This window comes from Electrona antarctica, assembly GCF_951216825.1.
Source record: "Electrona antarctica genome assembly, chromosome: 8".
Lineage (NCBI taxonomy): Eukaryota > Metazoa > Chordata > Actinopteri > Myctophiformes > Myctophidae > Electrona > Electrona antarctica.
In genome coordinates, this window is record NC_136789.1 from 22,634,427 (window position 1) to 22,661,331 (window position 26,905).

Consider the following 26,905-nt stretch of genomic DNA (forward strand, 5'->3'; position numbering starts at 1 on the left):
GTGAAATCTGGGCACCAAAACATTCTGGGCACTGTGAAATATGGGCACCAAAACAGAGTTTTCAGAAGAGAGTGCATGGAGAAATCCAGGGAACCAAAACAGGAATACTTAGTCCACTTGTGTCCACAGAACACGTTTTGCACCTGTCTGGCACATGTAGGCCTATTAGATTGCAACTACATTCAGAAGGTTTTTCCCCTCAATCCAAACATTCTTGGACAAATCAGTTTAAAGATGCCTCGTGCTGGCTCTTCTCCCCCAAAGCATTCTCTTCTTGGAAGACTGGGCACCTCTACTGTCAACTTTTTTCACCCAAAGTCCCCACTCTTCTCTAGTTCCCGTCCTTCTTGTATTCTTTGAGAGCAGTGCTTGAGGGTATAGTGCAACTGTCAGAATTATTGGTATAATCATTGCTATGTTTTTTCTCCCTTTTTTCTTTCTTTTTGGCTATATATTTTAGAATGCATAGCATAATATGACACATACCAGGTTTGTCCAAGTTGTAATGCAAGATGTGTCATCTATGTATGACATGTAAGGCAGTGATTAGCAATATTAATAGTAATACACTGAAGCAAGCCCCCATCAGGTCAAAGTGGATATTGCATTTGAACCATGGCACCTTTTTCTTATTCTTCTGGAGGCTCGTAATGGTAGCAAGCCCCTCAGGTTACAGGTCTCCACCAGGCTTGAGTTTTGCATAAAATGTAAAGGACTAATATAAAAAAAAAATTGAACATAAGTCTGGTGGCGCTCGAAAAGGCAGAATTGAAAAATGCAGATCGGTGCAGTTATATGTAAAGACGCAACCTCGGCCTGTTATAGCGCCACCATGAGGCTGATTTGAAAAAAGTGGCCTTTCTTCCTCAGCCTAGCCTAGTGCGACTTCTCCACCCCCTATGGTATCTCAGAGGCCATATGGAATATGTTCATCACATCTGCTCTTTACATCCCACAGCTACTGTCCAAAAGCCCTCCAGCTCATTCATCACACCAATGTGCAATTGTCATTGCACATTGTCAGTGTGGGTTCCTTGGGAGGGGTTCCAGGGGGTCCCCACTCCCACCTAAATGATTGATAGTAGTTAGGAACCAAATGGGCCCCTACATACCCTGCTGCATTTGTGGGATTTTTGGACAGAATCTGGAGGAGTATTATGAAAAAAAATGTTTTGCAGTTATATGTAAAAATGTGAAAATCTGCCTCATGGTGGCGCTATAACAGGCGTTTCAGGAACATTTGGAGTGACATTTGGAGTGACGCTGTCCATGGTGCTGAATACCGCAGTACACTGTATGTTGAAGTGGAGTGGCGCTGTCTATGGTGCTGAATACCGCAATACACTATGCTGAAGTGGAGTGACGCTGTCTATGGTGCTGAAACCCACAGTACTCTATGCTGAAGTGGAGTGGCGCTGTCCATGGTGCTGAATACCGCAGTACACTGTATGTTGAAATGGAGTGGCGCTGTCTATGGTGCTGAAACCCACAGTACTCTATGCTAAAGTGGAGTGGCGGTCTAGTTTAGAATCACTGTCCTACATTAAAGTTCTGAGCTATGGATACTCATATTAAACCCCTTCTTTCCACACATTGTCAATATGTAGGCTACTCTCCGTGACCATGCATATCGGAGTTTTACACAGTGCAGTGGCGCACATCCTGCTTATCCAGCATGGAGCCACAATGGCTGAATATACATGCATCAGCGGTCACTACACTACATTATCTCTACTTTCATCCACTGCGCCTTCAGGCGCGGGGTTCAGCCACGCTTCTCGTTTTGCGCTTGTCCAAGGGTCGAATGCGAGGGGATCCATTAGTGAAGCTGGAATGCATGCCTATTGCCTATACCTGAAATATACCCTTGTAGAATGGGAACGAGTAGAATGGGAACGAGATTGAGTGTAGGGGGAGAGGGAGGGAGGGAGAGAGAGAGAGAGAGAGAGAGAGAGAGAGAGAGAGAGAGAGAGAGAGAGAGAGAGAGAGAGAGAGAGAGAGAGAGAGAGAGAGAGAGAGAGAGAGAGAGAGAGAGAGAGAGAGAAAATCGAGAGAACTATCTCCACATAATTTCTCAGATTCAGCACCATGGAGAGTGTTCAAAAAGGAAGAGATGATAATTATTTTCTTATTTACTTACTTATCTAAGACACTATGGTGGAGAGCTCGTTTGTTGAGGTTTTGAGTGTACATCTGCGACACACCGTCGTAAGATGAAGTAAATGATCTGGCGTTAACAGTGAGTTTTATCACACATCACAACCTGACAGTGGCAGGAACAACAGCATCACCTCACTGTCATTGCCCTTTTAAGGGACCAAGCCCGAAGGGACTTCTTGGTCCTTTATTGTTTCTGTCTGTTTTATTTTTTCTTCTCACTTCTTCTTCTTCTGCCAAAATAGCAGTTCTGGCTGAACCGTGCAGTCGTTTTTTGCAAAACTTGGCAATATGGTAGAGGGCTATGCCAAATGTTGAGAACACAAAGCCCATGACCATTGGCCAAAGGGTGGCGCTATAACACTCAATTGAAAATGCAAACTTTGAACGTGCATAGCTCATGCACGAACATTTCTAAAAAATATCTTCTTCTGCCCCTAATACATACATACAGCGTCACATGCTTATGAAACTTTACAGTATGGGGTTATGCCAAATAGCACTGAAACCAGTCCTACTCCAATTGGCCAAAGGGGGGCGCTATAGCAATTTTTTTAAATGAAACCTTTGCAGGCATAACTCATGCCTCGTTTGGCCAAAAGTCATGGCACTTGTTTCCACATGTTCCTTGACTAATGAGGAACACATCTGTCACTTTGACCAGTAAGCTCCGCCCTCAGATTTTCCGCCATTTTGAGCAGTTTGAAAAACGCTTTTACCTGATTTTCGTCCAGAATTTTTAAGCAATTTGCGTGAAATGTTCTACACACAATATATGGATCATTATCTGAAATCCCAGATGAAGAGAAGTTTGTACATGAAAATGTGTACAAAAAATATAGCTGCAAGCAGTGATAACAGGCATAACTCATGCTTCGTATTTCTGTCTGTCTGTCTGTCTGTCTGTCTGTCTGTCTGTCTGTTTGGGGTACAAACATCTGCAATACTGCTGGGTGACCTAAAGTGGCACTGTTGAGCAGCCTAAAATGGCTTATTGTTTGGTCCCGCCTTATCAGAGATTGCAGCTATATTTAATTATTTTTCTTGACTTGAAAACTTAAAGGTCTTAATGTCCTGTATACCTATAGTGCAACACAGACAAGCACTGTAAATAAGTGCCCCCCCCTCCCTCTCTCCCCCTCCCTCTCTCTCTCTCGCACGCACGCACGCATGCACGCACGCACACACACACACACACACACACACACACACACACACACACACACACAGGAGGAGGACATAAGACTTTGATGTTGTTTTTTGATCAAAAGTATAGGCTATCCTGATATTTTAGGGGGCTTTAGTGCATGAATAGCCCATGATCTTTAATAATAATGAAAATAATATAGGCCTATTAATATAATTTAACCAACCTTTTAAGACCCGGGGCTTCAGGGCTTTAGCCCAGACTTCCATGAATCTAAAAACACCCATGGCACCACGGTGGTGTGCATCACTGCATGGTATCAAAACCCACTTCTCTCTTCTCTCTTTCACGTGCGCACCACGTACACGCGCATACAAAGAAAGGAGTTAATGTGCAAAACTCAACAATGTCCATGCAGCACACACACAAAAGGTGACATTAAATAGGCTAGCTAGCTATTATGTGCATTCATAAACGTGTTCTAGCCAACGGCTCGTTTATTCTGGCATCCCTTCATTCCCCTTATTAGTTTCAGTGTTGGGCAGATCGTTACTTTCTAAAGTCGTGAAGTTAACGTTACAAACTAATTTAGTTTGTAACGTTAACTTCACGAGGTTGTTTAATGTTCACAGTAAAATCATCAGTGGAAAATGTTTACATGCGTAACTCTGAGGTAGCCAATAGCCTCATACATTTGTACTTGATTGATTGATTGATTGAAAATGTTATTAACAGTTTGCAGAATTACAGTACATTTCAAGCACAAACTCAATACAAAGGCTGTTAACTGTGAGTGGACGACCCAATTAAGCATTACACTTGTTTACAACAGGGTCCACCATGTTCAATTCATCAAAACATTGTTAAACAGCGGTGTAAAGTATAGTAAGTATATAATTGGGATTTTTGTAAGTATATAATTGGGATTTTTGTCTTCCAATATTTCAGTAGGCCTATACGACTTTTGTAAGCTACTTTTGGTGGACTATACTTTAAGTATTGTAGCATCCCAGTATATTTACAGTAGGCTAGTATATTTTGATGCCAATATACTTTTGTACTTTTACTCAAGTATAGGCTACATTTTGAATACAGGACTTATAATTGTAACAGAGTAAGCTACATATCTACAATGCAGTATTAATGCGTTTACTTAAGTATAAAACATGTGTGTAGCCTACTATAGGCTATAGCCTACTTCTTCCATCCCTGCAGTTAAATTACTGCGGATTTTACTGGCAGGTTTTCTGGGGAGAGGGGGTCCTATCCTATACTTGAACACGTTACGATGTCAAACGGGGGAATCCCCCCTCCCGTTTAACCGCTGTGTGTATATCTTGCAAACTCGGAATCCCTCTTTCCCCTTTAAATTTTCCTCCGAACATGGGAGCAAACTCTACCACTCCTTCATGTTGTGGTCGAGTATTGCGCATGCGCCCGACATTGGAATTACCGCACTGGCCAGAATAAGTTGTAGCCTATCTCGTCTGTCTGTCTTCACTAAAAAGAAAAAAGAAAAATCCCAAAATCACATCATCACAACAATGGCAGTGTTTAGAATAAGGAGAAGGAGCCGTCTGTTTGGCGTATTCTGGTCCTTTCCTCTGATCGTGGCTGTGGCATGTGCAAAAAGGTAAGTGGCTGCTATTACACGCTCCTTTACTTTCTGTGTGTGTGATGTTATAGACACCGTGGACGTTACTTGGACATGTGGAGACCTGAGCAACGTTTCGCATTTAAGCATTGATGTTCCTCTTTTGATCTCCTTTTGTTCCTCATGCAGTGCCAGAGCAGCCAACGAACCGAGCAATATGTCTGTGGTAAAAGAAACGGTGGATAGACTGTTGAAAGGTTATGATATTCGATTGAGGCCAGATTTCGGAGGTAAACGAGCTCGTATTTCACCAACTCCTTAATTTGACTGTATGTCCTATTGTCAGCCGGCATACCACTAAGTATAGTAGCTTTTTTGACGATAGTAGGCTACATTTTGCCATTCCGCTTCTTTAGGTAGGCTAATACACAGGACCTTTTTTACACCTGATCGGGGACAGCTCGTTCCACATGTGCTAAATAGCCTATAATAAACACATTCGACACCATATAGGCTACTAGCACAATTAAAGCATGCCTTGTGGATGAGTGGTTAAAATAGTATAGCTCACTGTAGGATTTTACATATAGGCTACGTATACGAATTGGACTACAATGTGACAAGTCGCACTGCAACTCTCTATCTAGGCTAATTGGGAATTGAATTGTGTCCATTCGTGTGAATATGTTCTTATAGTCGCGTATTATTTGGATCTGGTGGACATTTAACGAGATTATGTTTGAGTAGCCTACCAATTAGCCCATATGGGGATAACTTCTCGGGGCATTATCCCCGACTATCGGCAGCTGCGTGCGCGACACTGCAAAAATGTATCCCGGCTAACAATAGTCATTTTATTTCACACTATTATTACGAGTGTCATTGTCTTCAAATGAGTCGTGACACCGTGTTTGCTGACTATTAATTATATAATGTGTTTGTTGTCTTCGTTTTGGGTCGCTTCAGGTCCTCCTGTGGAAGTTGGAATGAATATAGACATAGCAAGCATAGACATGGTATCAGAAGTCAATATGGTAAGTTGAGATCCTTATTTGTATTACTTGACCAATCATTTATCCCACGACACTTGCAGTGCAGTGTGTCAGTGACAGTGTGCATAACCACACCGCGGGGGACACCTCCCCTTCCCCCAGCCACCAGGGAACACGGGATACCCCCTTTCAGTGCTGGGTTGTCAAAACGTTTGGGCTATGATTTTGTACATGCAACTTTTTTTTATTGTTCCGACGCATGCAGATTATGATTGAAACCTCACAGACAAAAGACGAGCCACGTCCGCTTTTCTATTGTCAAGGATCAGCCCGCTTCGTGATGCATTGCACCTGCTGCGAATTATAACCGTGTCAGATGATTGCCTTGAGAGTGAGCGTGTATAATGTGTGAGCATGTGTTGTGGGCTTTTTATTGGGCTGTCTCATATAAAAAATGGATGTTATTATGCCATACGCTCAGCATGTATGGCCTGCAGTTTCAAGCAGGTAACATTAGGATCAAGATTAATGATGTGCCCGTCTCCCTGTTCACATGTCAGCATACTAGTAGGCTATAACTTGAAACGTGTGATGGTGGCATGAGGAGATCAGGTTTTGCTTCATACAAGAGCACCCCCTAGTGATGGAGTTTAGGTACTGCGCCTTAGATTAGGTTAAAAATAACTTGCCATTATATATAGGCTAGCCTATATAGCCTATTTTTAAGGAAAGTCACTCCTCTTGACATTGGCATTAAAAAACAACCTGTGGGGGGGGGGGGGGGGATCATACGATTCTGATTGAACCATTGTCAACTAAATTATTTCACAATTTCACAGATGTGTTTGTTTATTTATCACTTAGATGATGTTTATTGGAGTTGCACTCATCAAGTTTTCACTGGCTATAGTTTTTACAAACTGTGGAGATAGCTCTTCTCTCTCTCTCTCTCTCTCTCTCTCTCTCTCTCTCTCTCTCTCTCTCTCTCTCTCTGTAATTCTAGCTGTGATGTGAGTCATGACGTGATGTCAGAGAGTGATTACACGCCAGAGTATTTCTGGCAGCAGTATACCCGAAGGCTGTTGTTCTCGTTGTTATCTTTGTGTTCAAGCAACGTGTGTTGATGAGTGGCGAGATGAGAGGAGGATGAAGCAGCGGTGCATTTGCATGCATGTATATTTGCATTGACGTGTATAGAGTGCATTGAGTTGCTGGAGAGTCTAAACACCTCAAGACGCACGCGCACGCACATGCACACTCGTGACCAAGCAACATGCAGTCGCAGTCGCAAACTCGCACACATACTGTATACATACATATACTCTTTCAGGACAACGTGCACACACTAGGGTCTCATGACCTGCACAGTAATTTATTGGGTGCTGTTTTTGCGTTCATATGGACTAAATCAGTGATTCTCAATATTTTATTTAAAAGACCCCCAGTTTCAAAATGGACCTAACATATTTGATACCTTTAGGACTGCATCTACACTGTAAAATCACCATTAATAATTGAACTCGGATGGAACCAAATGGACACTTATGGGTCAACCTTGTTCCACCTGGACACTCTCTGAGTTACAGAGCGGTAGAACGAGTCCATTTAGAGCCCCTGGGGGTCCCCGGACCACATGTTGAGAACCAGTGGATTAAAACATCTGTGTAACCAAAGCATCATGTCACAGGGTCATGTGTCATGCAGTTAACTCAATGTTTTCGGAGTGGGCGTATGTGTTGGAGGGCATCCACGTGTGTGATGCAAATGTGGCACGCTTTCAGTACTGTATAATGTGTGTACAAAGAATCTGTCAATCTTAAAAGTTGTAGCATCTGAACTATTGGACTTTATTGCTTACTGCCCTTTATGCCTGGCTGGCTGGCAAGAGCAGCAAGGATCTCCACTCCTGTCTGTACTGGGCCAGCGTCTTTACAGAACCCCAGGTGTGATGCAGGGTCTTCAAGGGCCACTTCACCCCTTTTGCAACCACATCTTATTTTAGTGATGTTTGACAAGAAGTACTTTCCTGTTTGGTTTTTTTAGGTGGGTAATATGTGTTTTTAGATATTTTAGTATTTCAAAGTGTGTGCATGACATGTCACAGACACTTTGTCTCACTTCCTTCCTGGACTACATCAAGGACTATTGAAAGAGGACGGGAAGCGAAGACCGTACGGTGGACTCCATGTTGCTCCCTGGAAGGAGCATGGAAAATGCGCAATTGAGACCAAGGAAGCTGAACGCGGAAGTGTTGGCTGCATATAGCCCATTGTGCATGTTTCTTTCCTTCCAGGGAGCAACATGGAGTCCACCGTACGGTCTTTGCTTCCCGTCCTCTTTCAATAGTCCTTGGACTGCATGTTGTCTCAGTAAGACAGCCCTCCCCCTCCCCACAAGGTGGGGTGAGTGCACCAAAGCATTATGATCATTGTAGTAATCCAGTCAAACCCTAGTCAAACACACAGACTATATTATTTTTCTGGCCATAGAGTGCACATTTCTAATTGTGCTACTGGTGTGTGTGTGTGTGTGTGTGTGTGTGTGTGTGTGTGTGTGTGTGTGTGTGTGTGTGTGTGTGTGTGTGTGTGTGTGTGTGTGTGTGTGTGTGTGTGTGTGTGTGTGTGTGTGTGTGTGTGTGTGTGTGTGTGTGTGTGTGTGTGTGTGTGTGTGTGTGTGTGTGTGTGTGTGTGTGTGTGTGTGTGTGTGTGTGTGTGTGTGAGATGCAGCAGTGTCTTTGATCTTCTCTATGACGGTAATGTATTCACCTAATGGCAGCTGGTGTAGAGCATCTAGATCCCTCCTCTGTCTTCTCTGGTCATTCTCCATATGGCTCCCTCTCTCTATGCCCCTTTAGTTTGGTGAAAAGATGGAGCCACCCTCTTCACTTTTTTGTGGATATACCCACGGAAGCTACGGGAGGGAGATAATGCAGGAGGTGTAGCGAAAGGGGGTTCAGTCGATATAGCAAAATACTATTGACCATTATGGAGGAGTGCTAGGCCCCTACGGCTACCAGTAACATCACTGTGTGCGTGTGTGTGTGTGTGTGGACAGAGGCGTGCTTGCAATGTTACAGTTGCAAAGATGTTGTTGTAGCGCTCTTGATGCCTCGGCCAAAGAATAGGAACCTGAGAGAGCAGTTAGAAGGACTGCTGCCGAAAAATAACTGCTACCTGACCTCTGCTTAATGCTGTGCGCCAACCAGGTTGAGGTGTCGGCGTCAATCAAGTTGCTTCGTAACGTTTGTTTAGACCAGGGGTCTTCAATGTCTTTCAGGCCAAGGACCCCCAATGACTTAAACCCTCAATCCTTTGTAAACTTGACCTTTGGGTTGTTACTCGGTCTGCTCTTGTTTCCCCTGTACGTCACCAAACCTCTTTGCCGCAAATAGCCGATCTACACACATTGTGATCTTGTAGATCTGCTATGTGCTCTCGCACCCCAGAATAGGGATGCAAGGGTTCAAGTGGTTAATGTAAAGCCCCCCCGCCCCGTTCAGAATCTCAGAGGACCCACTAGAGGTCCTGGACCCCTGCTTTAAACCAATAGACTGCCGATAAGATCCTCTGTTCCTGCCTCTATATTGGTTGACGGGGCTCTAAAGTGACACTGATAACTTACAGGAAGTGTCATGAGCGACCAACCAGCAGTGTTTTCTTCAGGTGTCGAGTTGATAAGTGGCCTAAGCTCTGCCTTCACAAACAGTGTTTATGTTTCTGCAGTACAGAGCAGATCCTCACCCCATTTCACCTCTACCCCTAAACTAAGTTTCAAAAGAGGGAGGGCCTAGGCACCTGGGCACAGTGAACGAACACAATGTGAATTATGTATAAATGTAAATGAGGTATGGTGTATGGAGCGCAGGCCTCAGGTTATTACCGGCTCCACTGAGTCATATGGCATACAGCAAGTTACAGATTACTTAGTGTAGTGAAGCCCGGGAGCCAGGTACGGAGTGAGAAAACGGTGGCTGGGTTCGTTACGTACCCACAAAAGATCCTTCACTCCTGGGTGTCCAACTTCAAGGGGCTGGATATGTATGACGCAGTCATGTTAGACGTAGGGGTCAGGTCTAGCAGCAGTATGCGTATTTGTCTTTGTTTGAGAGTCCTGACATTAGCACCCTGTCATGTGAAGAGATCATAATGGTGTTGGAGGGAAGGTCACGTACCTAGCGGCACTGAGGTGTCATACCACATGACTCAGAGGTGGACATACACACAAGTACACACACACTGAAGGCCAATGGCATGTCAGACATGCAACCCATTGGGAAGATGTACCTGTTCCACTGGAACGAGTGGAAAGACCCCATTTATGTATTTCACATAAAAAAGGGTGAAGTAAACACATTATACTCCTGCAAATGGCAGACATACCAATGCCAACAAAGGATGAGATGAGTTTATTGAACACTCAAGAAGGTGCTAGGAATTCAACAGGCCTCCATTTTACAATCTAAACCCATGTCGCCTTCTCCTTGTCCTAATGGACATCAGCAGAGATTACTGCATGCTATGGCGTATAGGATGGTCAATGGGAAGAAGGGAGTATTTGAATGCACTTCTCTTTACCTCTACCTGACGTGAGAGCTTTAAAACGTCTTTATTCACATTGGTAGTGCTGTTATCTTAATCTATTCAGCTATTCAGCCGTCCTGTGGCAGTCAGAAGCTGAGTAAGATAGCTATAGACATGTTTGTGGTCGATATTGCTTAAATGTGTCTTTTGCATTCTGTGTGTGTGTGTGTGTGTGTGTGTGTGTGTGTGTGTGTGTGTGTGTGTGTGTGTGTGTGTGTGTGTGTGTGTGTGTGTGTGTGTGTGTGTGTGTGTGTGTGTGTGTGTGTGTGTGTGTGTGTGTGTGTGTGTGTGTGTGTGTGTGTGTGTGTGTGTGTGTGTGTGTGTGTGTGTGTGTGTGTGTGTGTGTGTGTGTGTGTGTGTGTGTGTGTGTGTGTGTGTTATCAGAAACAAGAGTAAGGGGCTGAGAGTTTGTATTGCTTCTCACACCCCGACCAGACAATAGTTTTCAAGATATCTTATTTGCGACCGAAGTGTTGATGGACAACTTTCATGGCAGTCCACTGCCAGGATGGTTTGGAGATATCTTGAGTTCTCTTTTTTTTTTCAATGTATTTTTATTGAGGCTCTGAGATTTCACAAATGTTCAATCACAATTCAATGTATATAGAACCACACATTTTTCTTTTTTCAACATAGCATAGGAAAACAACAAGAACCACAATACGGACATTACAATGCACAGACAAAAAACAAACAAACACAAAAAAAAAAGTACACGAAAAAACGAGTACACCACAGTCTTGACATGATTACATTACAGGTCACCAGAGTCTTTGTTATTCACTCCCGTTCAATAAGGTACATTGAAGCACAGTCTAGAAGGGTCCACTGTATCTAAGACTGGTTCCCATACCTTTGTGAACCCTTCCATGTTATCACGGAGGAGATAAGTCAGTTTCTCCAGAGGAACCACAGTCATTACCTCCTTGTACCAATCATCCAGTGTAGGAATGTCTCTATGAATCCAAAGCTTGAGTATAGTCTTCCTCGCTATGTATAAGAGTATTCCAACCAATTTGGCGTTGTGTCTGGTCCTTGCACTGGATATCTTAGCTCTGCTAGTACACACTGGAGAGGTGACAAGTTCAAATTATATCCAAGCAAGGTGTCCAGCTCATTCTTCACCTCATTCCAAAACACCTGTATCTTTGTACATTTCCAAAGCATATGTGCATATGTACCAACTTCTGTGTCACATTTATTACAGTTAGGAGAGCTGAGACCAAGCTTGCTTCTCAGTAGAGGTGTATAATGGAGTCTGTGTAAAAATTTGAATTGTCTTTCTCTATCATTATTGCAACTCAAAATAGTAAGTGTATTTCCTATAATTGTTCAAGTATTGTCTTCTATCTGACATTCCAAGTCAATCTGCCACTGCCTTCGAATATGATCAGTGGAGTGGTTTGAACTTATATCAAAACATTCATACAGATAGGAAATAAATCTTTCTGGCACAGGTCGTGTAAGAATATTTTCTAAGAAGGATGTCCTAGGCCTAGGGGCTTGCATGTTCTTTGTTACATAATGACGGATTTGTAAAAATCTAAAGAAATGTGACTGTTGTAATGAATATTTATTCCTTAGATTCTCAAATGACTCCATTGTGCCTCTGTTATATAGTTTAGCAAGCTGATCCAGTCCCTTTATCATGCCAAACCCTGAATACTGGGTCCTGATATGAGGGAAGAAAATCTGGGTTCTTCCATATAGGAGCCAAAGGTGAAAAATGTTTTTTAAGTTTAAAATGGACTTTGATGTTATTCCAGTTCAGCGTATTTAAGACAATGAAGTTCTGATCAATTATATCTTGAGTTCTAAGTGGACATTTTCGGCTGGGGGTGGTGCTCAATGGAAGGCAATGTGTATTATTAGATTTTGCAAGAGGTGCCAATCAGGGTCACCAAAATCAGTTCCATAGCAACCCAGCCAGTAGTATTCGAGTGTTGGACAGACCAGGGGCCTGTTCGTCAGTCCCTTATCCCTAAACTCCTTTGCCTTATTATTCAAGTTAAAATATTTACATGATATTTATTAGTTCAAATAGCCAATCTACAAGCTCACAACGTGTCTATGTAGATTGGCTAGTTGAACCATTTAAAAAAAAAAATCTTAAAAAATCACACTTGTGTGAAGTGAGGGGTGCTCTTATCATCATGCAACATCATACATCACATTCCGTGCTCAGCCAATCAAATCATCACTATGTGGTACACACAAAGCTGGGCATAGGAGGGGCTATAGCGCCCCTCAAAAACATATACCTAAAAATACTTTTCGTCATGAGGGGTAATAGTCTGGCTAAAGCCAGACGCGAATCAGCTGTTGGCAAAAAGAAAATTGCCTGCCGTTTCATCACACGACCGTGTGATTTGCGTCTGGCTTATTAGCCAGGCTAGAGGCGTAAAGCACTGGTGGAAATAGGGCCCCAGGTGTCAATCAAAATCCTCAATGGACTCCTTTCCTGAGGGTAGACAGAGGTCGAGAAGGTTTTGATGTGGTGCTAAGGTGGTAATCTTGTGCACTAGTAGGTATATTGGCTGGGGTGATATACTATGGTGGTGTTTTATAGGGTAGGCCAAAATTAATGTTCGGTGTACATGACTGTTTAAATCAAGGGTGCGAGCACAACTCTTTGCTATTACTGAGCGGTCTGGAAAAGTTACTTTACAATAAATCTCTATAAGAGAATCCCAGCACTCATGGAACTGTCCTTTTTAAGGCACGTTTGAGGGGTGCAAGCCTCTCCTATGTCCAGCTTTGAGGGTTTGTGTAAACACAAATGTGTATAAACGCAAACATTGACGACAAAGGTGACGGATGCAAATTGTGATTGGCCAGGATGAGATGTTGTGCTGTATGATGACGTGTGATGATAAGAGCGCCCCTCACTTCACATGGGTGTGATTCTTATTCATACATTTGAGTTGGCATGGTATACTGCGGAGAAGACTGAACAATGTACGCGTTTCAGCTTCAAGCTTTCATCAGCATTGTCTGTATATGTGTTGGAGTTGTGCATGTGTCACCGTGTGTCTGATTGGTTTGGTATTGTATTGTGTGCAGCTGGTCTCCATGCAAGACAAATCTCTCCCCAGAGACACAATAAAATAACCTTGAGCTAATGACCCTGTGTTTTAAATGTCTTCACATTGTGTGTTGATAGAGGACAAAAAAACCTTATTATATATTGTGTGAACCATTTTTTTTCTCTGAATATGAATCCCATAATGATAGAGCAGAAATGGAAGAACTTGAACAGTAAGGAAGCCTCCGTAGTCACACATGTACTTTACCCCCCCCCCCCCCCCCCCCCCCCCCCCCCCCCCCCACACACCCTCACCCTCACACAACCATAAACCCTAATTTCTCGCTTGTCTCCAGTCATGTTTCGTCACAAGCTTGGTAATGTGAAGTTAGCCTCCGGTTAAGTGGCTGTTCAAGTTATGTAACGGCTACAGTGCGGGTCCGGGGGTTGGGGAGGTTCGTGGAGGTGGGGGGGTGGATTGTGGTATGTAGAATACAGGAAGGAAACCAGCCTCTAAGAATAGGAACAGTGATCTAGCACTGGTCTGCTCGAGCGACTGCGTAAACAACTGCTTAAGACGACTAGTCTCAGTTCAATCGGTACTTCAATCGCTACACCCATTCCGCGCGCGCGTGTGCGCGAACCATCATCCAATTCAGCATTTGTGTCACTCCCTCTATCCTAATGTTCACTGTTACACATTTTGTTCATCTTTGCTGCCAACTGGCCGTGTGAAATTGTATGAATTAATAGCCTTGTAATATAGCATATCAGAAGAGACTTGTAGCATCGCCAGTGGGTCGTCTGTAACCCACAAGTGCACAGATGGCCGGTGGTTATATGTGGCACGGGAGTACACCCAGTATTTCGGGTCAATGGACCATATCGTCCCTCATGATATGGGGGCCTGTGGGGTGGCATATGAGTCAAGGTGACCATCCAGGATTGGTCATTATATTACATCCAACCAGAAAGTCCCCAACATAGCCTTCATCGCTTGGCAGAGAGAATACTGTGTATGCTGATGACGAAGGAACCTCCCATGGCCATCACGTCACGGTGGCCATGGGAGGTTTATTCGCAAATATCTCAGTTCAGATGGAAATTTCCCATGGATTTCGTCGTCACGCATTTGTATTTATAGAATCAATTAACTTTCTTCCTATTTTGGTCCTTCACCTTCATCTGTCAGGCGACAACAGTCTCAGTGCCCCCTTACACGTAAATAGCTTAAGTGTGAGCCCAGTTTCACTCTTGCACCTTTTGATTTTAACATCCCAGCTACCTCTCTCTCTCTCTCTCTCTCTCTCTCTCTCTCCCTCTCTCTTTCTGTCTCCCACCTGAGGAACTTGGCGGCAACCTGCTGGGCTTATCAACGGATTTTTCTCGGAAAGGAAAAAGTAGTCCACACGCAACAGAAGCTGTATACATTACATATAGCCGGGTCATACATCATTCAGAGAGAGAATGTAGCAAGCCCTTCAGAGGGCCTCCGGAGGGAAAGTCACAAGGGATGTGTGGAGGGAGGGATATTGGGAGCGAGAGAGAAATAGATGGATTGTGTGCAGGGAGTGTGCGTAAACAGCAACAAGCCCACCTCCATCTTGCATTATTCATTGCTGGTTTGTTTAGATACATGGGTCTCCATGCAGAGCCTTGGTAATCCATTTAGATAACACTGATGTGCCTTGTAAAAGCAGAAAGACGATAGGCTGTTCTTTTGTTGTTGTTTTCATATTGATAAAGATACTTTATGTCATTAATAACGATAGTGTTTAGATGGGTGTTCATTAGCACACAGTTGAAAGTAAAGGATGATGGGGGCAGTGGTTGTAAAGCACTTCACAACTGTGCGCTGCATTCATCCACACGCACACGCTCACACACAGGTTTCACACAGGTCTCTCGCACAAGTGCTGAACTTAATGTAATCCTGGTCTCTACATTCCCTCAGCCAACCTGGGGAGAGCAATGGACTGACCTCATTCATCCTTCAGTACAAGTGCTTCTTTTCACCTGACAGGGGGGAATTTCCCTTGTTGGACGTAGCGCATGGAAGGAACACGTTATTCCAACCAGGTCCTTTCCAAACCAATCTCAAGAGTTACATTATTGTTAAACATCTGCATTACTTAATTTACAAGAAGTCTACAATCAAAGAATTACAATTAAAGAATGTAAAATAATTGTTATTTTGATCGTTTGCCCGTTATCGCTCCTATAATGGTACCAACATCAATACAGCATGGAATTGTGGACAAAGGATTAGTGCATGTTTTTTTGTGACGTTACCTACCCTCATGAACATAAATTTAGAGACAATTTAAATGCAGTTGAGTTGCAATGTAAGTTGTAACTCACTGTAAGTGAAGTGAAGACAAATTGATTGTTTGATTTATGGCTCTATATAGTTAACGTGATTCATAAAATCAGACAGACATTGAGTCATTGGCGTTCTAAATTAACACCATAAACAACAGTTGTACAATAAGCCTAATAAAAAGCTCCGTAGAAGTTAGTAGTTTGTCTATTTTCTAATGTTACTAGCCTGGGTAAAGTGAACCAGCTGCAGACTCAGCGTCTTCTTCATCATGGTGGACCTGCGGGCACGGCTTTAAACTTGCATGTGCCTAGATTAATCTTGTGTTTTGAGATGTTTCCTCATTGTGGACGTGCAAGTTAGAACCACTTCTGCAGAAAACTATGGCATCGCATTTATTGCACATTACGTGCTCAAAGTAATTTCCCTCTCTGTTAATGTACCACACTTTGGAGGTTTGTAATTGTCTCTTCGACTTTACACTCACTGTCTCGCTTAGCTTCGCGTAGCCACTAGCCAGCCTTCATCTGCCTTTTGTAATGCATATTATTGTCCCAGGCAGATTATCAACACAGTGATATTAGTATCGCTACGCAAGGCTATGTCTCGCTCGCGCCGGTCACAGAGCCATTCTGGACATTCACAGCATTCTTCCAGAACAGTGGGCGTATCCTCCCTGATCCCACTCACTCACTCACTCACTCTGTGCATGCATGCATGCATGCATGCATGCATGCATGCACAGACAGTCACACAGCAGAGCCAAATTAATGAAAAAAGCGGCTTGGACTCATGCATTGAAGAAAGAATGAGGTCAGTCCGTTGCTCTCCCCAGGTTGTAGCACCCATGATTACACTGTGTAGCACCCATGATTAGTGTAGCAGTAGCACCCATGATTACACTGGGTGAAAAAATTAGTTAAAAAAAGGAAGGCTGTGCAGTGTGCACCCATTCTCCATCCTCCCACTTTACCTTAAATGCCAGCTGCGCCCTCTGTGTCACATACATATCTGTGTCTCATGTATCAACATTATTTTTTTTAATAAGAATTTGAAGGTTTTCAGAAAACCATAGGTTAGGTTTTAGGAGGTGTTTTTAGAATCGGCCTCAGGTCTAAATGGGTTAATATAATTTAAAGAGTTGGCTTTTCAGAATTTAAAAAGATGTGAGGTTGCACTGATGCTGCTGCCTGGGGCCCATTTAGCTAAGTGATATTCTTTTTTTTTCCCACTGTAAGGGAAATTTCTTAAATTGATACCATAACTTTTTGTGGCCCAGAGGGACCTCTCTCGTCTCTCCGGATCCCATATTGTGTAACTTTCGCTGTCCGTGGTCTGAACATTATATGGAGATGATGCTCTTTCCACTGATCCAGAATCTGCGTGGTGGTTCACTGCACTCGGTGGTTAACCCATTCAGGCCTGACGTCGAAATAAAATAAAAAAAGTTTTCTAAATCATGACAATTTTCAGGAAAGATTTGAGGCACATTTTAACGATTTTTCAAAAATAGCAGACCTACAAGTTCATAGCGCGCCACTCGGTGGCGCGCTATGAGCTTGTAGATCTGCTATTTTTCAATAGCTAAATTATAACAATGTTTAAAACACCAAAACGGGTTCCCGCCCCAAAATGGGTTAATGGTTAATGTGGTTAAACGCTAACGTGACATGGATGCGTTCCAGGTCTCAATGGATTAATTGAAAAGTTTCTTCCATTGGGGAGTCAACTCTGTGCTTTCTAATGGAACATTGCAGGCAGCCTGCTGACCCTTGAAGAACATTGTGCACAACAGCGGGAATAATATGATACGCTGGTTATGAATAAGTCATTTGGCACAACAACACTGGCCTAAATGGTCCTTGCAATTTTTTTTCGTTTTTGGAAATGGACTATTTACGAGTGCAAAACTGAGGACCGGCAATGTGATATAATGCCTGTGGCCGGCCCGCTGGTCCTCAAAGTACCTTACAATTTCAAGAACCCCCATAACCCTGAGAGTGTATTATTACACTGTCAGACCTGTAGAGGTACATCTAGACCCCCCCCCTCCCTTAGAACACAGAGGGTCTCTGTGGACCCCTTGAGAACCACTGTGTTCAGCTATTTCTCAGTATGAGCATTCAACTGCTTAAGCCCTACAGTACTGTGTGGATCTACAAGCTCACAACACGTTGCATTGCAAAACATTGTGAGCTTGTAGATCTGCTGTTTTTGGATTATTTTTTTCTTCTCCTTTGGCAGTTCTTTTTGTGTGCCAATAATAATAATTATAATAAAGAGCAACATTGTTTTGGCAAGTGTCTGACAGTGTGCGGGACCTCTTTTTTTTGTTTTTCAAAGATACCCTTTTTAATGAAAATCCTCTAAAATCCTCTATAATAAGATTGAAAGTGGTTAAAACCTTTGGAGATTAAGGTAGACGTACCGTAATAAGGTTTACATCTACCGTGCATCGCAGCGTTGAAGAATACAGTACATCTTTGATTTCCCTGAACAGTGAAACACTACTGCAATTAAGCCCCTTTTCCACTTAACCCAGTTAAACCGGGAAAGCATCTCATTTTAGATTTTTGCCTTGGCTGGCTATTCAAAAGTACAATTTGTGTGAGAAATACAGATACAGAAGCCATTTGTAGACTCGGCCTCAGGTCTTAACGGGTTAAACCTTCAATGGTCAAGCACCAGGACATCAGGGTGGTATTTCTAGCCACCACATTACTCTCGCACACTTTAACTGTGACATTCTAATTAGTGTGAAGTATGTGTGGGAGCAGAATCCCTCATGTCTTTAACACCCGTGGCTCTCTCCGTTCACACCGGGGGCTCTTCTGCGAGGACTGTAATTACCGACTTGACTTGCAATAGCCACGAGCAGCCACTTGTCCACCCTGCTCTGAAGAGGACCCCTGTCAAAGTTCATTAGAGTCAAAGCGTGTTCCAGGGCCCCTGTGAGGTCCAGTGTGCCCCTGTGCCATGACTGGTATTACACTGTATTACAATGTACAACCAGTGGCGTATGTAGAATAAGGAGAGGACAGGCGTCCGCCTGTCCAAATCCATTTCTGCCTGCCCAAAATCCATACACTGAGAAAAGAGATGACAAACACCAGACCTGAGAACTATTAGTGGGCAGCGGACTGGCCGTTGTGCGCAGAGCGCGACCCTCAATCACCCATTGGAATGCAAATGCATGGCTTTCAGCCTTTGTAGCCTACTCGTCTGGCAGGTATATCTCTTAAACGCTACTGTGTACAACGCAATCAAGTGTTGTTTATCTGCTTATTTATTTACAGTATATTACCCCACCCATAATTGGGGATAGAGCTCGTTGATTTTTGAGGGGCTCTAGCCCCTCTTATGTCCAGCTTTGAGTCTGTGTAAACACAAACATTGAAGACAAAATATGTGTAAACACAAACATTGAAGACAAAAGTGAGGACGCAAATTGTGATTGGCCAGAATGAGATGATGACGTATGATAAGAGTGCCCCTCACTTCACACGGGTGTAATTCTTATAAAGAACACCTTGTTGATCAGGCTTATCAAGCTGGGTTCTGTATCGAGCCCACTATCAAGCATTTTCTATTGTATTCTATTGTGGAAAGATGGGAGACAACAATACATTCTGAACAGAACTAGTATCTTTTACTAGGGCCTTCAATTACAGTAATTTTCTAACGGACGGAAGGCAATTGACGAATAATATTGAAACTGTTAACTGGTTAATGTGTGTTGTGTGTATACCGTCACTTTGAAAGCGTAATGTTGTTTACCCGGGCAGCACTGGTTGGCAGGTATCATCAATACAGTTTTAGACCGACATGTTTGTGCCAGCATGCGTGATTAGATTTATTTGTTGATGAGACCTCTTGTCTTGATTGTTTAAACATGAACGTCATGGGCTGCTATGCTCGATAACAGGTTTGATATGTCCAAAGCGTATTGATACCGGGCATCCTACTCATAATGGCTACCAGCGTGTGTGGTCTGATGCTAGGCTACTGCCTGCGGGCCTGTTTTGCTAAGTGATATCCTTTTTCACTGTAAAGGAATCATAACGTAAACATTGTTGGGCTGTTTAACACAAGTTTTACCATTTGCCAAGTGAATTCATTCTTGCAGAATCCATCGAAATGCACCTGTATGCTGTACTGCCAGAATGGATGCATTTGAATAACTACTTAAAGGGGAAAACCACCCATTTTCAACATTTTACTTTATTTTTTTGTCATTAATATACCTTAGAGCTGTTGTGTGGAAATAATAAAGTCCCCCCATTTTGTGTTTCCTAGAACTGTAATTATGAAAAAAATCATTAACATGGTGAAACACATCTTGATGATGTCATCAAGATGTGTTTCACCATGTTAATGATTTTTTTCAGACCTCTAGTTCTAGGAAACACAGAATGGGGGAACTTTTTTTTATTATTTCCACACAACAGCTCTAAGATACATTAATGACATAGTAAAATGTTGAAAATGAGTGGAATGCCCCTTTAAACTTGGAGCAGAATAGTGTAGTTAAATCCAGGTTTCAATTGGTAATGGGAACATGAGCAGAGCACAGCATAAAGATCACTGCCGATACCCACGGGCCAGACTGCAATCAAAAACTCATAAGCTGCCAGGGCTGTAATGTCTGGGCGAATGTTGAATGAGGCCTTAGACCCCATCATAACTCTTCTATTAGCAGGTAGCCTGGGATCTGGATCACATCGACCATACAGCATATAAATTGTCCATACAGCATAAAATTCCTATTTGTTCCTTTGGATGATCTTTTAAAATTACATTTCCCTCCAAGTTCCACAGCGATTTAGAGGTCATCTCCCAGTATGACTTTTCTCTGCCTTTGTTCTCTCTTCATTTTATAATACTCAATTCAATTCAATTCAAAGGGCTTTATTGGCATGAGAAAACATACGTTTACATTGCCAAAGCACAATACAACAATACAGCAATACAATCAAAACAAAAATATGTACATTTGAACGTCAGAATCTTCAATAGATCAATTTCTATATTGTACCAAGATCACTGGATGCAGGTATAGTGCAGGAATATACACAATGATTAGTCTTTAGGGTGGTTGTGTTCCGTTTGATATCCTTACTCAATGTTTCTCTTGTATAGTCAACTGGGCCTGAGAAGGCAACTCTCCTTTTAAGTTTAAAAATCTTTTAAAGGAGCATTCAGTGATTTGGGTGATTTGGAAAACCACCCAGTCAGCCCCGGTAACAAAATGTGCACATGCACGCACTACAGTGGGGGGAAGTGCAACAGGCCGACAGCATGTGCACCAAGGCCCGCCCCCACTCGATCATGATTGGAGGAAGGCCCCTCTCATCCTGATTGGATGAAGGCTTTGCCACCCGCCACCAAAACTGAAACTAGGGTTTATTGACCCCAGGGGCTCACTGGGGACAGGGAGGAACTCCTTATATGGTCAGCACACTATATAGTAGGGAGGATTATCGAAAAAAAAAGAAAAAATAAGTGATATTTGAATGAAGTGAAATCACTGAATATACCTTTAATAGCAGGCTAGTTTATAATTGATTGGTTTGCCTATATAAAAGAGTATTCTGAAACGGTTAGTCCCAATACTTGATTCTGATTGGCTGGTTGCCATGGTAAATCTCACAATAATCCACACCTTCAATCACTTTATATCATTCCCAGCTGCGTTACATTGATCCCGCAGCTCTGTAGCTGAACTGGGGAAGGGGAGCACTTGATTGCCTTACAAACACTGGCCGGGCGTCTAAGCACCGCCCGCGCTCATATGACCTGTGACTGTGTGGCTCCGGGCGGCCTAGTAAAAACACCAAGCGCCTCCTATTCCCCCGTCTGAGTAAAATCAAGGAAGTGTGGCTCGCTCTGGTGGATGCAAAACGGCGCAAAGTGTACCTACTTTTATGAATTGGCAATCCTTTGGAGGTTAATATATGTTTGTAACCGTTTTAGAGAAGCAATAAGCCACTCGAGGTCCCAGCTTACCGGATATTTTCTAATGGCTCACTATGCCTCTCAGCCATTATATGATTATAAAATACCCGGTAAACTGAGACCTGTTGTGGCTTATTGCTTTATTATACCTTTGACTGCCATTGTAAAAATGTGTTTGTTTATATGTTTTAAAATTTGTAATTTGTTCTTAAGGAGCATTCAGTGGCTCAGGTACAGGTTCTAGAGATGCTGATGAACTAGTCGCACAAACCTAGTTACAAGTTCATCGGATGGGCTACATCATATATGTCAAACTCAAGGCCCGCGGGCCAAATCAGGCCTGTGAATGAATTATCTTTGGCCCGCGGGATGATATTTAATTACTATTAGAACTGGTCCGCTGGTATATTGCATGCACCACCATAATAGTACAAGTATGTTAGGTATAGGTAAGGAGGAAAAGCATCAGGGAAAGGGTTAGGGCTCCATTAAAAAAAATCTAAAAGCATTATTAAAAATAAATGAAAAAAGTAATTAAAAAAGAAACTTGGACATAAAACCTGCACACCAGTGGCCTTGCTAGAGGCTGACCGGATAATGTGTTATTCCCCATTGTTGCGGCCCTCACTTTCCTGACTTTTGCATAATGCAAAGAACTGTCAATCCTACTATAAATGTGCAAGGTACAACAGGCATTGCATAACTGGGTGGGGCAAGCATTTCCAACTTAATCATTCCAGACTTGCATCGTCTGAGTAGGCTGGTGCCGCCTGTCTAGTAGTAGTAATACTAATAATATACATGCACGCACGCATGCACGCACCTACAGGTACCTACAGGTATGCTGCACACACACACACACACACACACACACACGATTAATCAATTATTTCCTTGTGACTTAACTGGTCTGTACATTAACCAGAAAAAGACCCAGATGATGTGCATCAACACCCTAACAGCACCTCCAATCACCATCGATGGAGAGACATTGGAATGTGTTGAAGACTTCACATACCAATTGGAAGCCTCATAAGCAGAGAAAGTGGAATGCAAAATGACATCAAGACGCATCTAAACAAAGCAAGTGGTGCTTTCAGACAACTTCGCAACATCTGGAAGTCCAAACAATATAGCCTCGAAACCAAGCAAGCATGTTAAGGCTGTCCTGCAAATGGCTGGAGAGTGCTGGAGAGAAATGAAAGAGGATATGAGAATGGTTGACGTCTTCTTACGCAAAATCTGCAACATATTCTGGCCAAATAAAACTTAATAAGAAGGCAGCCTGCTTGTGTCCCTTGAGATATAGGTTAACACATTCCGTGCGTTGCAAGCCACGGTCACTGCCGATTGTTTAATTACCTTTGGAGCATAAGCCGAAGTATTTGCGCCTTTGATCCATGAATAAATGGTCAACATCTGCTTGCTTCATCTGCATCTCTCTGCCTGTTTGTTTTTAAGAACTCCACTCCTTCTTTGTTTGTTATTTTAAGGTAGAACTGTTGTTTTGGTGCTTAATATACCACAAGGGTTTTAACATTACCGATTTGGAGCTGGGCGCCGACTTATTTAATCATCTTCCTAATGAATGGTCTAGCCATACACGCATACATCCCAGCATGCATCACATACGTTATCCTTGACAGAAGCGCTAAAGATGTCGCTTACATCATTATGAATTATGGGAACCCTATTCATTGCGCAATTAGTGACAGTGCTCCAAATGTCACGGGAAGGCAGACATGTCATGGGTTCCCCCAGGTTAAAGCAGTGCACTAGTTGGGCCCTCTGACTTGCTGTATGCCAGTGACAGTGAGTGATGAGTTGGATGTTTTCTCCCTCCAGCTGCAGGCCTAAGCATCAGGGCACAACATCTTGTTTGCTTGTCAACAGGCCACGCATGGGGAATTGACAACATATTGCCGTGGCGCCGTTAGCTCATTGCCGCACGATAATCCCCACACCTGTCCTGCTCTCCCAAACTACACTGTCGCCGTCTCTCACACACTCATTCGCGCGCATGCACACACACATGCACGGCACGTCTTTCAAGCCTGACTTCATTGGGCAATAAAGACGAGCAAGGCTTATTGCCGTCAATACCCACAGATACACACACGCACGCACGTTTGCGTGCTCGCACATAGCACACATAAATACACACACTGTTCTGTTATGATTTGAAGGCAGTGGGGATTACATTGATTCTCAAATCAAAATGGCTTAATCGTTGGTGCGTGCCGTTTCATGAGGTCCCCGGCTCTGCTCTGTTCTCCACTCCCCTCACTTCACTGATCTGTATTTTCATTACAATCAGCAAGAAATTAAAGTAATATAAAGTAAGATTAGCTAGTGGTACTTGAAAATCTCAAGTGTTAGCGGCCCACCCATCTGACCACTGAACTTGAACTTGAACTTACTGTATAATAATACTTAATAGGCACACATTTGTGCTTGCTAAAGGCAATGTTTTAGGCCCGGGTGGCTGGCGTAGACGTGTGGGCACATAGGCTGCTAATCCAGCGCGTTGTGGGTTTAAATCCCGATCCCGACGACCTTTGCTGCGTGTCACTCCCCATCTCTCTCTCTCTCTCTCCCCATTTCCTGTCAGCCTACTGTAATCTACCAATAAAGGCAAAAAGCCAAATCTAATAAATAAATAATTTCTTCATTTTCTTCAAGTGTCAGGTTGAACATTGATGAACCATGACCGTGCGCCAACCAATAGGACAGTGGTGAGCACACTTATAGCAGCCATTTCACTTGTAGTGAGCCAAAACGCCATCGCAAGTCAAATGACACCAGAACATGGGCATTGTGCTCCCCACTGCCCTACAAGACATCATGGGAAATGGAATGCGTCTGACGGATCAGCCTGAGATTCTGATGCGTTGATCACGACACGGGGGACGGAGATGTGCATGTGACCATATATATATATATATATATATATATATATATATATATATATATATATATATATATATATATATATATATATATATATATATATATATATAGCGCTTCAGATATCCTGCAGTGCTTAGTTCCTTCCCTTGAGAGAAGGACGTTAAGGGTACGCAGAGAAACGGGTACAGTGGCGCTGTCTTTTAAGGAGCGTTGGCTTCTACATCAGCACAGCCGCTGAAAGTCAGATTCCCACAGAAATTCCCACCTCATTAATTATTCAGCTTTCCACTGGCAGCCAGGGGGTCGTACTCAAGGAAATGAAGAGCGAAGAAAAATGGATGAGAGTAAGTTGACCGGAGTGGCGTTGAGAAATAGTTATTTTCCGTGCACAGAAGTTCTCACTCACTGCTTTTCAGAGCCGCGGAAGCTGTATTTGTGTGTGGTGGTGGGTGCGCGTGCATGGATATGTGTGTGCAACTGTGCATGTACCGTTTCACTATTTATGTGCACAAGAATGTGACGAACACTGATGCACAATGACTCTAGAAGTTTTTCCATGTCTGCCATACATGCCTGTGGGATTGTTGAACCACAAGTGGATGTTTTTGACTAGAGGCGGTAGAAGTTGGCGTCGGCAAGAACCAAGTACAGGAAGTGGTGCACGCCGAATATAGAAAAGCCTTCCTTGTTACGGTGTGTCAGGAGAATAGGACCCAAGAGCCGACAACCGGAGGCAGAGCACGTTCTTCTTCACAGGATGAAATGTATTAAATAAACAACAGGTGGGACAAGGCTTACAGCGTGATGAAGCAGGCAGGGGTCAACTGCAGCTAGGCAGTGTGTGCAAAGTAGTCTAACACCTCTGTCCCTGTTTTGGTCATGTCATTCTAGGCCAAGATCTTCACGAATGTTACGATACGATACGAATACGATACAACTTTATTGTCAGTTTGCACTGAAATTTGTTTTGCGTCCATGACGTCACCGTTCAAGATACAGACAAGACAGACCAAATACATTACAAAACTAGAAAAAGTGCCCTTCTGGGCACAGGTCTCCACCAGGAGGATAGGAGTGTGTGTGATGTTTGGCAAAATGTTTAGGAGTAATATAATCATGTTTTGTGTGTGTGTGTGTGTGTGTGTGTGTGTGTGTGTGTGTGTGTGTGTGTGAGACACAGCTTGGCCTGTTGTAGCGCCACCATGAGGCTGATTTGAAAACTGTCAAGTGGCATTTTTTCCTCAGCCTAGTGGGAATATGCATGCACAGTTTCACCGAAATCGGACGCTGCGTTGAGTAGTTGTGGCGATTTGTACAAAACGGGTACCAAGCGGGCTACTCCTGAAAAGTTTAGAAGCCAATCGTATACGCATTGAAGGTGGATTACATGACTATGGAGAGCATGTGTACCGATTTGCGTGAAATTTGGATAACATCTGAAGGAGTAATATTAGAAAATGTGTTTTACATATGTCGGCCTCCTGGTGGCGCTATAAAGAGCAGATGTGAAAAATTCCAGGCAAAGGTTTTTCCTTGGCCTCTAGGGAGTTGGCATACAAAGTTATCCACAAATCCGTGCAGTTGGAGGTAAAAACACTTTTCGGCCAGTTATAGCGCCACCATGAGGCTGAGTTGAAAATGTTCACGTGGCATTTCTTCCTCTGCCTAGTGGGAATGTGCGTGCGCAATTTCACGGAAATCACACGATGTGTTCATGATTTGCAGCATTTTGTTTGAAACTGAACACTCCTGCGAACTTTGGAAGCCAATCTTAGCCAATCAGGATGGAGTCTGAGAAATCTGAAAGACCCGTTTGGTTGAATGGCTCTAGAGAGACTGCGTACCAATTTGCGTGATGTTTGGACAAAATCTGTAGGTGTACTGTCCAAAAACTTGTTTTGCACAAAGCGGCCTCCTGGTGGCGCTATAACAGGCCGTTATGGACATTTTGGGGCAGAGGTTCATCGTTGGCATCCAGGGAGTGTGTGTGCAAAATGTGGCATCGACCGGGTTAACAGTGCCGGAGATTAGCTGTTCACAGACGGACACACGGACGGACACACGGACGGACGGACGGAGTGCAAAACATACTCTCTCCCCATGCCTTCGGCCTGGTGGAGACAAAGATACATTACAGGACACAAATCACAGAAACAGACGGGGAACAAGAACATACTCTGGTTTACCGATTTTGGTTTAAAAACAGAACAGACTGGTGTACAAAA

General features: G+C 43.3%; 1 protein-coding gene across 1 annotated transcript in view; it reads left to right on the plus strand.

Annotated features, from left to right (window-relative positions):
• Window positions 1-4,721: 4,721 nt before the first annotated feature.
• Window positions 4,722-26,905, plus strand: part of gabrb2b (gamma-aminobutyric acid type A receptor subunit beta2b) — an 87,376-nt gene continuing 65,192 nt past the window's right edge. The window contains exons 1-3 of the mRNA XM_079507382.1: window positions 4,722-4,937; window positions 5,088-5,188; window positions 5,865-5,932. Of these exons, the coding sequence (XP_079363508.1) occupies window positions 4,849-4,937; window positions 5,088-5,188; window positions 5,865-5,932 (258 nt within the window). The 5' untranslated portion in view covers window positions 4,722-4,848. The remainder of the gene's footprint in view (window positions 4,938-5,087; window positions 5,189-5,864; window positions 5,933-26,905) is intronic.